Source organism: Castor canadensis, chromosome 4, assembly GCF_047511655.1.
Source record: "Castor canadensis chromosome 4, mCasCan1.hap1v2, whole genome shotgun sequence".
Classification (NCBI taxonomy): Eukaryota; Metazoa; Chordata; class Mammalia; order Rodentia; family Castoridae; genus Castor; species Castor canadensis.
In genome coordinates this window covers 170,447,116-170,460,543 of record NC_133389.1, presented here as the reverse complement: position 1 = coordinate 170,460,543, position 13,428 = coordinate 170,447,116, and the positions used below count along the sequence as shown (strand labels likewise).

General features: G+C 42.9%; 1 protein-coding gene across 1 annotated transcript; it reads right to left on the bottom strand.

The window, feature by feature from the left end:
• Window positions 1-9,035: 9,035 nt before the first annotated feature.
• Window positions 9,036-12,311, bottom strand: Kcne4 (potassium voltage-gated channel subfamily E regulatory subunit 4). Its single transcript, XM_020186157.2, has 2 exons — window positions 12,044-12,311; window positions 9,036-11,502 (listed from the first exon to the last, which is right to left on the bottom strand). The coding sequence occupies exon 2, from the start codon at window positions 11,474-11,476 to the stop codon at window positions 10,964-10,966; it is 513 nt and encodes a 170-aa protein (XP_020041746.1). The 5' UTR covers window positions 11,477-11,502; window positions 12,044-12,311; the 3' UTR covers window positions 9,036-10,963.
• Between the last annotated feature and the right edge of the window lie 1,117 nt (window positions 12,312-13,428).

Sequence of the window (13,428 nt, the reverse complement as noted above, 5' to 3'; positions counted from 1 at the left end):
GGGAATATTTTTATCTTCCTCAGTGTTATGTTCTTGTCACAATTGTCATCAAGACTAGCTGATTTGCAGTGCCTCTTACTTGGATGGCATAGACGGAAAGCATAGCAGTGCAACGTGGATTGATTTTACGGTAGAAAACAGACATAACATAGGGAACTAACTCATCTGTTTTATAGCAAAGTCTAGGTTTACTACACTTATGGGAATGTGTGTGTGTGTGTGTGTGTGTGTGTGTGTGTGTGTGTGTGTGTGTGTGTAAGGGAAAGAGACAGAAAGAGAGAGAGAGAGAGAAGACCCCACCCTTTTCCTTCTCAAGTCTCCCTCACACTCTGCTATCCAGGGAAAGGGAGGCCATGACCAAAGCACTCCAAGAAACCACAGAAGTTTATTCTTAATTTTCAGTTTTCAGAGTATCTAGGACTTGGAATTCAAGAGCAGTTAAAGGGCTCTCAAGGATACTGCTGCTTTACACTCTGACTTTAGAACTGAATCCCCAAAGAAAAACCTTCGTCTCTTTTTTTTTTTTGTGGTACTGGAGTTTGAACTCAGGGCCTCACTCTTGCTAGGCAGGTGTTCTGCCACTTGAGCCAACCCCTTACACTCCATGCTTTCAATTTAAAATATGAATTACAGGAGCAAAATATCAGTATTTCAAATTCTCATGTCAGTTCTGGGTTCCCCCTGATTTTGTCTTTATTTTAAAAGTATCTTTATCTAAAGACCAACATTACATTTTTATTTTTTTAATTGAAATATTATAATATTTCTTTAGCCTTCTTGGCTGGTTGTAAACATTAAAAATCCTAATACTTAATCATTATTGCTGCAAAACAATGTTCACGAATTAGGAAATAATTACAAATAATCTGGCTTCTTGTACTTGGTTCCTGGTGCAGCATCGGTTCTCTGGTCAGTAGCTTCTCCCCAAGGCAACCTGAAGCCACCTTCTTCCCATGTTGGGGGTGACCATGCTGTTTGTGTGTGATTTTGTAGTTCTGATACATGCCTCTTCACAGGCCTATATAAAGAAATGCCAGGAGATGTGAGGCATGACAGAGCATACTTGCAATCCCAGCACTCAGGAGGCAGAGGATTTTGAGTGCAAGGCCAGCCTGGACTATATAGCAAGACCCCCCATTACAAAAATAAAAGAGAGAGAGAGAGAAGAAGGCAGGGAAGGAGGGAAGGAAAAATGTAAGGAGGATTTTATGCCACTTATTGCCAATATTTCTTTTTTATTATAGTGGAGGCACACGAAGTGACCATGAATCTTATGGTATCAACCACTCCCTGCCAGAAAATCTTTATCCACATACCTGTTCAGAAAGCTTTTAAAGCTACTTTGAATTATAATCAATATGTGTAAAATACACCTGAATCAATTTTTCAACACCCAGAAATTAAACCTAATCAAATATAATGACACTTTTACCACACTATATTTCTAAGTTTTAATTAAAAAAGCACAATTGTAGAAAATCATACACCCAATGTCAATCACAAAAAGAAAAAAAATTGAGTTCCTGAATAAATACTAGAGAATGTTATGTTACTTTGACCTCCCTGCTCTGTGAAGTGTTCCTATAACTCCTATCCTCCACGTAAATTCTCTGGGCTGCCTCAGTACTCTCCTTGAGCATCCTTCAGGGAGATTCATTATAAATCTGGAGGAACATCAGTCCCTAAAGAAACACATGGAAATGAACTGAGTCACCCCACACTACTCAAAGGAATGAAAACACATTTGCAACCTAACCAAAGTGGCAAGTAAAAAGAACAGGACCTCTGAATATTTCCCACTTTCTGAATTAGTCACACTACACTTTGCTTTCCTCAGCCAGCTTTCCAAAAAAGAGTATATAAAGACAATTATAAACTATTCTCCAGGATGTATCAATCTTTTATCCTGTGATATCTCTCCCACTTTACAAAATCCTGCAGGTACTAATCACCTGCAAGTCATCTGAGGATAGTTGTTTCCCCCATCTCTATGGCTGACCATGTCCTCTTTCTGGAAAATCTTTACTTGTTTGGTTCCTGGGCATTCTGCCATCCTGATTTCACTTCCTGGAGCGCTCCTGCTTTTTCTCCCTTTTCTCTTGCAAGCCCCAAGAAATAGCCAATCCCTAAGGACTGCTCTTTTCTCTCCTTTCTGTTCCCACTCACCCTTAGCTAGTTCCACCATGGTCAAGGTTTCAAGAGCGTGGATTCTGTGCACAGTTCCCAAATCTGTCTCTCACTCCAGCCTCTTGCAAAAGTTCCCACACTCATTTTCCAAGTACTTTCTGGATACCATGTCAACACCTCCAACTCAAAATGCACAACACAACAAATCCTTCTTGGATTTACTACCAGCTGTAGTTTGAATGTACCCTCCAAAACCCATGTTGAAATTTAATGCCATTGCAACAGTGTTAAGATGTGTGACCTGTCTCCTGACCGTTAGTCATGGAGGCATCTCCCTCATGAATAGACTAAGGCCATTATCTCAGAAGTGTGTCAGTTATAAAAGAGGGAGTTTGACCTTTTTCTTCTCTCTCTCTCTCTCTCCATGTGATGTTTTCTGCCAAGAAGGCTTTCACCAGATGCTAGTAACTTGATACTGGACATCTCAGTCTCTAGAACTGTAAGAAGCTCATTTCCTTTCTTTACAAATTCTTTACTATAGTCTGTAGTATTCTGTTATAGCAGCACAAAATGGACTGAGACACTCCATATTTTTATTATTTGCACTTCCACTCTCAATTAACATGCCCTAAATCTTAGTATCATCTTTCATTCCACCCCTGCTTCCTTCTCTATCATCCAACAGGCTGCAAGATCTCATTGATTTCAACTCTTCAGTATTTCTGGCTTCTAAGCCTCTATTCACCTTCCCTTGCCCCAGTCCAATCCAAAGACCTTTTACCTCTTGCCTGGAATCCCGTCTTCTTTCACTCCCTTTTTCAATTTGTATTGAAAAATTAAACAAGCACACTTATGGCATGGATTGGGTATTTTTATCATTGTACTTCCAGTGTCTAGCATGATCCATCCCAAATATTAGTTTAATTTGCATAAGCACAGCTCTTATCATGTTATCTTTTTCCTAATATTGCTTTGGTCAGCTTTAACCAAAGATTAAAGAAATAAGTTTGGGGCAAATGATGACCATGTTAATGGAGGAGATTTCAGAAGGTGCCTGACTTAAGGTAGACAAAGAAACTCCCCTTCTGTTCTGTTTTAGGCCCTTGCGACTAATGGATCATAGGAAATATAAATTGGGAGATGGGTTTTTGGGAAAAGATGCTGAATTCAATTTTGATGGCAAGAATTTGTGGTACTCACAGACACAGGTGGATACAGGACAATCTAGGCTAGAGCCGAATGGTTGGAACATGGAGATAGAGGGATAGCATGGTGGGCAGTTGGGTGTATGAACTCTGGAGCCATAGTATCAGGTTCAAATCCCAGTTCTAACAGCCTCATAACATGGTCATCCATCGGCTAGTTAGCTCCTAGTCCCCCTATGCCTAGACTTCATCTTTAAAATTCCCATCTCTTAACTTGTAAGAAGAGTGTCTATTACATAGTAAGTACCAAAAAACAAAAAGGTGGTTGTTACTATTTGTTTGTTTGTTTGTTTGTTTATTTATTTATTTTGTCGGTACTAGGGTTTGAACTCAGGGTCTTGCAACTGCTAGGCAAGCACTCTACCACTTAAGCCCTGCCTCTAGCCCCCCCACCCCCTTCTTTATTTTAGGTTCTGGCTATTTTTGAGATAAGATCTTACTTTATGCCTAGGCTAACTGGACCGTGATCTTCCTACTTACACTTCTTACACAACTGGGATGACACCATCCCAGAATTTTTTTTTTTTGGTTGTGATGGTGTCTCACAAACTTTTTGCCCAAGCTAACCTCAAACCATGATCCTCCCAATAGCCTCCTGAGTAGCTATGATTACAGGCTTCAGCCACTACATCCCACTGTAACTATTTATTAATAGTTGATTTGAGAGTGGATAAGATCACTCACAGAGAAACTGTCAAATAAGGAGAAAAGAACACGATGGGGGAGAACCTGAGGAATTCCAGCTCAAAAGAGACACTCTGATTACAAAAATAAGACTGTTTGGTGCTATGTGGTTCTGACTTTTGAGGGGTTTACAGTCTTTCCTATGGGAAATACTGCATCACTTCTGTTATAATCATGTTAGGACAACAGTGTGATAGGAATATAAAAAAGGAGTAGATTTTGAGTAAGGAACAGAATCTCTTTATCTGGTGGAGTGGCTCAAGCAGTAGAGCACATGCCTAGCAAGTATTGAGTTTAAATCCCAATACTGCTAAAAAAAGAAAGAAAGAAAGAAACAGAATCTCTGTTCAAGCATCATGCCATTCTTTGACATAAGTTCTGAGTGGAAAGAAAGGTAAACAATGTGAGACACTGTTCCTTCCATATTGGAGATGAACACATGATGGTAATCAGTGGTTGCAGCTGAACCCCCAGTGTCTGCCTTTGAGAGTCATGACTGAGGGATGTCAGACCTGAGAACATTTGCACTGCAGGAAGCCAGTTCATAATATCCGCTCCGGTGCTGGAGCTAACAGAAATATGCAAAAAAACTCGAAAGACAAAAGTCAGGAAGCGTCACAGAACAATTAAGTTGAATACTGTTTGAGTATTACCCTCTTCCTATTTATAGGTTCTTTGCCTTTATTAAAGTTTCCAGTGATGCCATATTGCATTGCTTTGGGGAGCATGTCCACTTCTGCTCACTCAGATCCATGCCACAGCGGAGGGCATTAAGTGCCAAGATTTGAGCATGAAAAAACAGACTCCAATTCCCAGCAAGCCTCATGGGACCAGTAAAGAGGGGAAGCACAAGTGACTCAGTGCTGCTCAGGAAACTCAAGGTGAGATTTAAAGGAGGACACCCTCAAGGTCTTCAGACTTCTCTGAGCCTTGAAAGAGACATCCATGGCCATGCTCACCATAGGGATTTAAGCCAAATGTCAGGAGACCAAGTTGTAATGTTTCTGTCTCTCTCTGTGACTTTGAACAAGTCACTTAACTTCTATGAGCCTTCATTCCCCTGTTGTTAAATGTAGGGACTTGTTTTGATGATCTAGAAGATATCTTCTAACATTCTGTGTCTCCCTAACATGGTCATAGCCTGTTTTACTCAGTAGAAAACCCCAACCTGCCCACCTTTCCTGTAACTTAGAGTTATTAGTTCTTCATGTAAAGTCACCTGCAGGTTTAGGGCAACTCTCCAGAGCAATTGCCTTCCATGCAATAACCCACTATTCCTGGCTGCCACAAGCTCCATCTATTTATTATTTGTATCATCTGGAACATGTGGTCTCCTTGTGACATGCAGGTGTAGAGGGTGACTAGAGAATGATGCCTGAGCTTTCCACTGGCTCAGCTCAGAAGTGATATATGTCATCTCCACTCTATCTACCTTGAGTAGAAGCCCTGGTAGTAGCCCATGGAGCAGAAGCTCTGAGAAATGGGAAAGGACTTGAGAAGTAGACTCTTCTTGTTCTCAGAAGGGAGAAGTCATACTGATTGTTGGTGAGTGCTTATAATGTCTACACACAGTCTCCAATCAAAGGCAAAGGCAGTTTTATTTTTCAAGATGCTTCATCTGGAGTTCTGTTTGGAGTTCAGTAGAGAAGATACTGCTGTCTCCATTTTACCAGTGAGGAAGTGTGCTCAGAGAAATTGACAGATGTGTGCAATGTAACAGAGCTGCCTGATGTCCAGGACAGTACTAGATTCCATATCTCATGCTCTCCACTTCCTAATGATTAAAAGAATACTAGGTTTTCTACCCCAAGACCCATGTTTGAACCCTAACCACTCATCACACTGACTAACAACTAAGCTTCTTGAGCTCTTACCTGAATTAATCAGAGGACGAACCAACTTCTCGATTTCCTTGGGAACATTAAGAAAGATAATCAAATGGAAAGTGCCTATCACAGAACAAAGCAATATTAAGTAAACAATACATACAATTTGCCCATTTAATTACACGAGAGTGTCCTCAAACTATTCAAAGGACACAAACCATAAGTTCTTACACCCTAGAGCCAGAGTACCCCTGTACACAGACACTCCCAATTAATATCATAAACTAATCTAAAAGAGTTAATTTTATTAGACCTCATCAATATGGAAGCTATGACCTCTTTAGGGGGCCAGGCAGGGGTCACATTTTTCCTAGCATCTAGTGAAGTGCCTAGAAGTGAGTAGAAGCTCAAAGCACAGGGTTGTAAACAATGGACGAAAACATATGCATGGCCTGTAATAAGTACTGAATAAGCACCAGGCATTGTGGTTACTATGATTTCTGTGCCTTTTGAGTCATGGAAGGACGTGAGAGAGGAGAAGAAAAAAATGAGGGAGGGAGGGAGGAAAATTGAATAAGAGAAAGCCATTACGGACTGGAAAGGGGTATTGTTATTGATGAGAATTCTTTGATCGTGTTTCTTAGCAAGAGAGTGCAAGATAAAAAAAAATAATAACTGCCCAGAGATAAGAGAACAAGAACTCAGCCCTACAATGAGGGGGGCAGGGAAGTGCACAGGCGGGATTGCAAGGGGCAGAAGGAGAGTGCAAGAAGAAAGGATGGGATTGTGTGGGACAAAAGAGGAACACTGTCCCAGCCTCCTTCTAGCCCGGGACTAGAGGCTACAGTGGACTAAAAGCTGTCCTGCGCAAGGGCCAAACCCCAACTTCATAAAATGGCCCAAATGCTCCAGTACCAGTGGGCCATGGGCTCCTTCAATCGAGTGACTGTGGCTGCTTGTCTCCATGGTAACAGCTCACATCCCAAACTGTTCCTTCCTGTTCCTTCCTGTGGGGGAAGGCAGAGTTTAACAGTGGTTTTTCTCTTATGACCCTTCTCCTCTGGCAAATCGTGTCCCTTTGCGGAGCATTTCAGTCTCCTGAGGGAAGTAGTGTCCAGAGAAGAGGATGTTTCTGTGACTTTATTTGCAGATGCAGGCCCAGGTCACATTTTTTAAAGTAGAAGCCTGAGTTACTTTTCCTTTAGTTTCTCGCTGCGCTTGGTGTTTCTCAGGGCTTTTCACCGTTCTTTTCATGATTATCTCCCCAAAACGGAGAGTCAGCATGTTGTCCTTGGGTTGAAAGAGAGAGGTCAGGGAGATTGGGTTGCTTTCTCAGAGCTACAGAGCACGCAGTAGCAGAGTTAGGCTAGAAAGCCAGACACAATAGGCTGGATGTCCTGCAGCCTCCCGTCACAAATGCCCTGCCCTCCTGCCCTCCAGCATATACACCAATCTTGTCAGCTGACTGACATGTCTTTGCCCAGTCCTAGACTCTGCCTCCAGTCCAGACCCAGGGCCCATGCAATGCCCTGAGGTTTTCTCCAGCAAGGTAAGGGTCTAGAGCAAATACAAGCTCTAAACCTGGACTTTTGATTCCAGCGTGAGCTCAGTGCTCTGCCTAGGGTTAGAACAGCATTTTACAGAATGATAAATGATGGTTCTTCGGCTGAGCCCTGGAAGCGCACTTCTAAACATAAGCCCTCTGATCACAGCTCTGAACACACCGTGGAGTCCACTTTCCTACCAGGACTAGGAGCCAAGAGCACTCATTCCTTGGCCCAACTTCAGCCCTTCCTGGTAGTTTAGATCCCGTGATTGTGTCCACTAAAGAAATCTTTTTCTCTGCAGCATCCCTGCCTGCTCTGACGTACAAAGGTGTAATTAGAACAGCATGGAGCAAGTGGTACCATCCGTTTACCTCATCCCTTAACATTTACGTGCTTTTAAAATATGTTTTTAATATCTTAGGTGCACAGGGCCAAACTCCCTTCTCGGTTTTCACATGCATGAGTAAATCCACACAGTGTAAACCCCTTGGGCCTTACGTTCTGCTTAGAAGTTCTTTTCTTTTTTTTTTTTTTTAAGAAAATAAATATTCCATTAAAACGACAGAGTGTACTCTGCATATTTTTAGGACAATTAGAGTTCAGAATTCCCTCTTCTTCCGCCCATGGTAAGAAAAAGTTTTTCTTAACTATTTCCTTACCACAAATGACCTTAAACTGAGATAAATTAAAGGCCTTTCTTATCGTTTTCAAATAATCTTCTTACCTTATATTGTCAAACTATCAACCAGCAATCCTTGTCTTCATTCAGGAAGGATCTGGCTACCCTTTTCCGTTGCCAGGAAAATCTTGTAAATAGACAATTATTTAAGAGCCTAAGGGGGTGGGGGGGGGAAGGGTGGGGTGGGGGGGAAGGGAGGAGAAATGACCCAAACATTGTATGCACATATGAATAAAAGCAAAAAAATAAAAAGAGCCTACAGAAACCTGTACTCACAGGAAGCAGAGAAACAAACAAACAAAAAAAAAGGTAAGGGTATTTTCTACCACCTGCTTGATTTTAAAATGGTCACAGGTTTTAGTAATTTTTCTTTAACATTTCTCACCTGTTTAAAAAAAAAAAAACCAAATCATAAAGAAGAGACTACACAGGCTGGACAAGCAATACAGCAAGGCCAAAAGGGAAAGACCTAGAAATGAGTGTTAGTAGGGATGGAATGGGAGAGGGAGACACACCCCAATTTATGGGCTCCTGGACTCGTTGTGTTCGTAAGTTTGTACTACGATGCACACAGCAACACCCTGCCCATTAGTCTGGGCTGCTAGGGCCACACATGTGGATAACTTTTGCCAAGCCAGCATGCAAATCAAATGTTTTCTTGCAACCAAATTTGGAGCAACATCTTAGCAGCACTTGCCAAGTCACTCCACAGTCAAGTCCAAAGGCTCCACAGAGCTGATGTAGGACCATCCTCAGCTTGTTTCCCATTCATTGCAAAGTAGATCAAGCTACATGATAGAATAGAAAAACCAGCCCATTCACCCCACAGTTCAGACAGAGTAAAAAGGATAGATAGGCCTTCTGGAGACTCTGATACAGACGATGAGGAAAAGATGGCTTGGAGAATATGATATGCTATCTTAGAAACTAGCGATTTTATTGCAGAATCAAAGAAAGAACTCTTGACTTCCTAGGGAAAATGTGTTTATTTATTTAAATTAAAAAATATTGTGAAAATTACAAACCATTAAATACAAAAGACAATTTTGTACAACTCAATAGAATAAGAAAGAAGTATATACATCACTTTTTAATAGGCGCAGATAGACTTGCACCGAACTTCAGGATTAAGCAATGGAAAATGTGACAATGCACATGTCCGTCGCAGTAAAGTTTCAGAATTCAAGTGATTCCAGGCAAGAGGCCAAACTTAACTTGGCTTCTTTCAACTTAAAGGGCCCCCTTTGGAGTAAATCCACAGTCTGAATTTTAAAGTGAACAGAGGGCCCTTCTTTCCCTCCTCCCCCCCCACCACAAACATAAATTTCCTTTAGCTCTGTGTCAAAGCCTGCTGATAAACCAGCTCCTGCACCGTTAACCCTTCCATGGGAACAGTGTCTCAGATACAGGGAAAGTATGTTTTTTAAAAAGGGGAGGGCATTACTAGAATTAAACTTGACCTTTTGGGTTATTCTGCTTCTATCTTGTCTTCAAGGGCTGAAAGGGTCTGCTACAAAGCCATGGACCACAGGAATAAGTGGAGGTGTTAGCAAGCATTCCTGAGCATCTTCTTTTAAACTTTTTCCCTTCGCTGGGAGTGTTATCCCACTAGCCAGAGAACTTTGCAGAGGAAAATGTGGTATCTGCCTCTTTGGTTCGATCCTGGGAAAACTACAGCATGGATGGTTGTTGCTTAGCACTGAATTCCCCAGTTAAATGTACTGAGAGTCTCCAACTGCTCCTTTAAATCAGCAGATCCCTTTCTAGACTAACTGGCCAAAGGGGAAATATTTGGTCCAAGCTTCCTCACACCAGGCCATGGAGGATTTATCACACAGTCTTAAATCTAAAGACATCCTCCCAGCCCCCTGGGGCTGCACATCCTCGGGAGCCTCATGAAAGCAATGAGCCTCTTGATGACAAGCCCAGGACCACACAGCATTTGAGTGTCAGGCCTCGAATTCAGGAAGCTTGGACCCCAGCTTGGCAATCCCTGTCTGAGCATGCCCTACTAGGTCTCAGCTACGTGATGAAGTAGCACATGAAAGCCCACACTGTGTCGTCTCCCAGCTCAAAAAACTAGACTGGGAAAAGAACAGCTTGGCCTTGTTCAAACCCACCATTTCCCTTTCTGGAAAGATCGGGGGACCCCCTGCACAGCCATTCAGAATTCAGGGTAAATCTGGGAAAGATCTCTGACCAAAAGAAAGTCGTGCTGGTGTATGATGCCTGACAGTCACAAGCCAGAGAGTTCAAGCTCACAGGTGAGACAAAAAATCAATATAGTCAATCGTCTCTTATAACCCCAACTACTGCTAACAGATTTAAGAGTTGCTTTCTTTCCTTACATTTCACAGACAAGCTGGCATCAAAATTCCAGCTTTCTCCCATCAAAAACCCTCCATCAAATTTTCCCCCTCTAATCCAAAAGGCTCTTGTAAAGGCTCTGTGACCTAATGCCACAGGTACAGGGTGGAAATACTTACAGCCAGTCAGATCTAAAAAAACAAAGCTCTAGGCAAATTAGCAACTCAAAACTAGTCCCTCAGCCTTCCCAAGGGCTGGGAACAAGCAGATGCTGTAGAAGTTACCAGGTCATCCAGTGAGAAAATTGACAAGTACATCATCCAGCCAAATACTGAACAGGGACCCCCAACACCCAGGCTCCAAAGTACACACTGCACTTCGGGGCTTTCTCAGTGGCAGGTCCAAACCACAGGCACCTTGAGGACTCTGGCTGAGCTGTGTTCCCCCATGTCTCTCATTTCAGAGGCTTGCCCAGGGTCTTTTCAAAGTGGCATCTGCACTTTTAAAGTGAAAGCAGACACTTGGAAAACGTCTTTTCTCTCTCTAAGGGTGCTGGCTGATGGATCCACCTTCAGAGGCCTGGGGGTGCTAGGAATTCTGGTGGATGTTCTCTGAGGACCCTTCACTGCTTTCATTGAGAGGTGTCTCCGAAGTCTCCTCCAGCTCGTCATCTGCACCCTCCTCTTGGATGGTGAGGTGCACGTCCGGGGAGGAAGACTCGGAGCTCACGCTGTCCCCCTCCATGGAGCAGAGGGTGCAGGACAGCACAGGCCCCACACTCTCCTGCAACACATTCAGCATCATGGGCACCTGCATGGACCTCAAGCCTGACACAACAGGCAGTGGCTTCATGGCTTCCCCCCACAGCCTCTCCTCATCTTTGTACAGCAGCAGGAGGCTGGACTTCTTCTCCCGCCTCTTGGATTTCATGTAGCCCAGCATGATTCCAATCAAGAAAATGCCGTAGAAGGACATGACCACCAGAATGTAGAAGTATTCATTGCCATTGCCACTGCCGTTGCTGGGCACATGGGACTCAAGGGGACTGCTGGAGGCTGCGGTGCTGGGGTGTGTGCTGTTCAGAGGCTCCATCCTCAGCATTGAAGCACTGCTCACACAGCTGGGGTCTGGGGAGAAAGGTGCAGGTTAGAGCTCTCGCACAGCCCACGACACAGGCAGGAGGGCAAGCACTAGACTTGTGGAGCCAATATCAAAAAAAGGTTAAAAATGCACAAAAGAAATAACAGTAAGCAGAGCCACCAAACAGTTAACAGTGATTAGCTATGAGCTTGGATGTCATGGGGGAGAAGTCAGAAAGAAGGAAAAAAAGTAAGGAGAAGTTTTCAGTTTTCAATGTACACATATTTCATAGTGTGAAATTTGCATTTCATAAATAAGCATGTATTACTTTTATACTTAAAAATTCAATATAAGACTGGGAAGCAGGGAGAAGACAAATGATATCTTAAAAATTGACAGGCACACTTTAATTGATGGAGCAGAAACAAAACTTACATTGCTTTTAAAACTTACATACTCTTTATTCAAAGCAAAGTTCTTCTTAGAACCAAGAAAAGAAGCAGGAAGAAAAAAAAAGCTTCATCTATTAGTAGCTACAAATATTACTCTTTCAAATGTTGCTGAAACAAAGTAGCTTCGTTAACTTACCAAAGGCTGACAATTTGTCGCAAATGGTCAAGTTTCTTAATGGTCAAGTCCAAAAGTGTTCTCCTGTGCCTGCTCCGCACTCTGACAGCTTTGCTGCTGTGGTTGGAATATATAGTCAAGTAATGCATCGTCACGTGTTCTGGGAGGAAAATTTACAACAGAGGTTGACCGTGGCAGAGTGAGCAGTGAACTCAAAGCACTGCAGTGCAACTCCCAAACTTTGCAGCTGTGAAAAGAAAAAGACTGGGAAGCAGGAGCTGCTCTTCATGCACCAGAAACGAGCCAAAGTTTTCAACTGGCCGTGAACATGAGCAGAAAGAGGAGAAAAGAAAGTGCTAAGTTTCAACCCTTACCCCACAGTCTACCCTCCTTGAAAATTAGCTCATGCTGCATTTCCCTCTGGGGGAACAACCATTACGTCACCTATAGGTCTTCAGTGGCAATCAAAGCTCATAATCTAAATCAAAGACAGTTGGGAACAAGTACAGGATTCACAGTCAAGACCCAGGGCTAAAGTAGCAGTTGCAAATACTTCCCACACCTCAGATTCCTGATCAGTAAAATCGTTGGGTGGGGGCAGGGCAGGGGGGTTCTACAGGTAGAAGTATATGAATTATGTGAGTTTTTAAGTTTTTTTACAGCTTAATACTCTTAGATTTAAGGCTGACCGGCACAGGTTAGCCCCTTAAAAGAGGTTCTACCTATCCTCCACACCAAGCTCATAAGTCTTCTCTTTATAATCACTATTTTTTAAAGTTTCCAGATTCTTTCCAATGGTTTGTGTGAAGTGGAAACACTTCACTTTACGGTAAAAGACACTTTGAGTACATTTTGCCCATTCTACCATGCACAGACAGGGATATTCACACATCTCTGTGCTGTCTTGGGCAGGTTACCTGAGGGGCAAGCATTCTTCCAGGGAGCCACGGAGCATAGATCAAGTTCTGAACACCTAGGTGGGCTCTGTGTTAACATGGCTGCTGTGATCAAAGTTGGAGGAGGAGTTGAGGACTTTAATGCCAGGCCCCTCTGCTCCCTGAGATGTTAATTCTAAGAGGCTGTCATTCCAAGATGAAGTAAACTAGAAGGGATCCTCGCCTCTAGCTGTCTGTGGCTATGAATCATAGCCAGACGATCTTGCAGGCCAACTCTAAAAGAAACATCACTTCTGATCCTGCTGTTGTTAAATTAAAGCTTGAGAATGCCCCTTTTGACTCATCTGGAACATGTACAGGCAGGCATTGGAACTTTCCTTGGGAGTCTGGATTTATGCCTGATGCTAATTCTAACAGGACACCTCAGCTGTGGAAAGAGTGGAACAATGAGCCTATGCTCCTGCTGAGGAGCTGGCACTGAGGTCTCTACTGCCACCAATCCCAGCATCA

Bases quoted from the DNA above. Each gene is read 5' to 3' on its own strand.
- Kcne4 (XM_020186157.2), bottom strand. From the start codon at position 11,476: ATGCTGAGGATGGAGCCTCTGAACAGCACACACCCCAGCACCGCAGCC.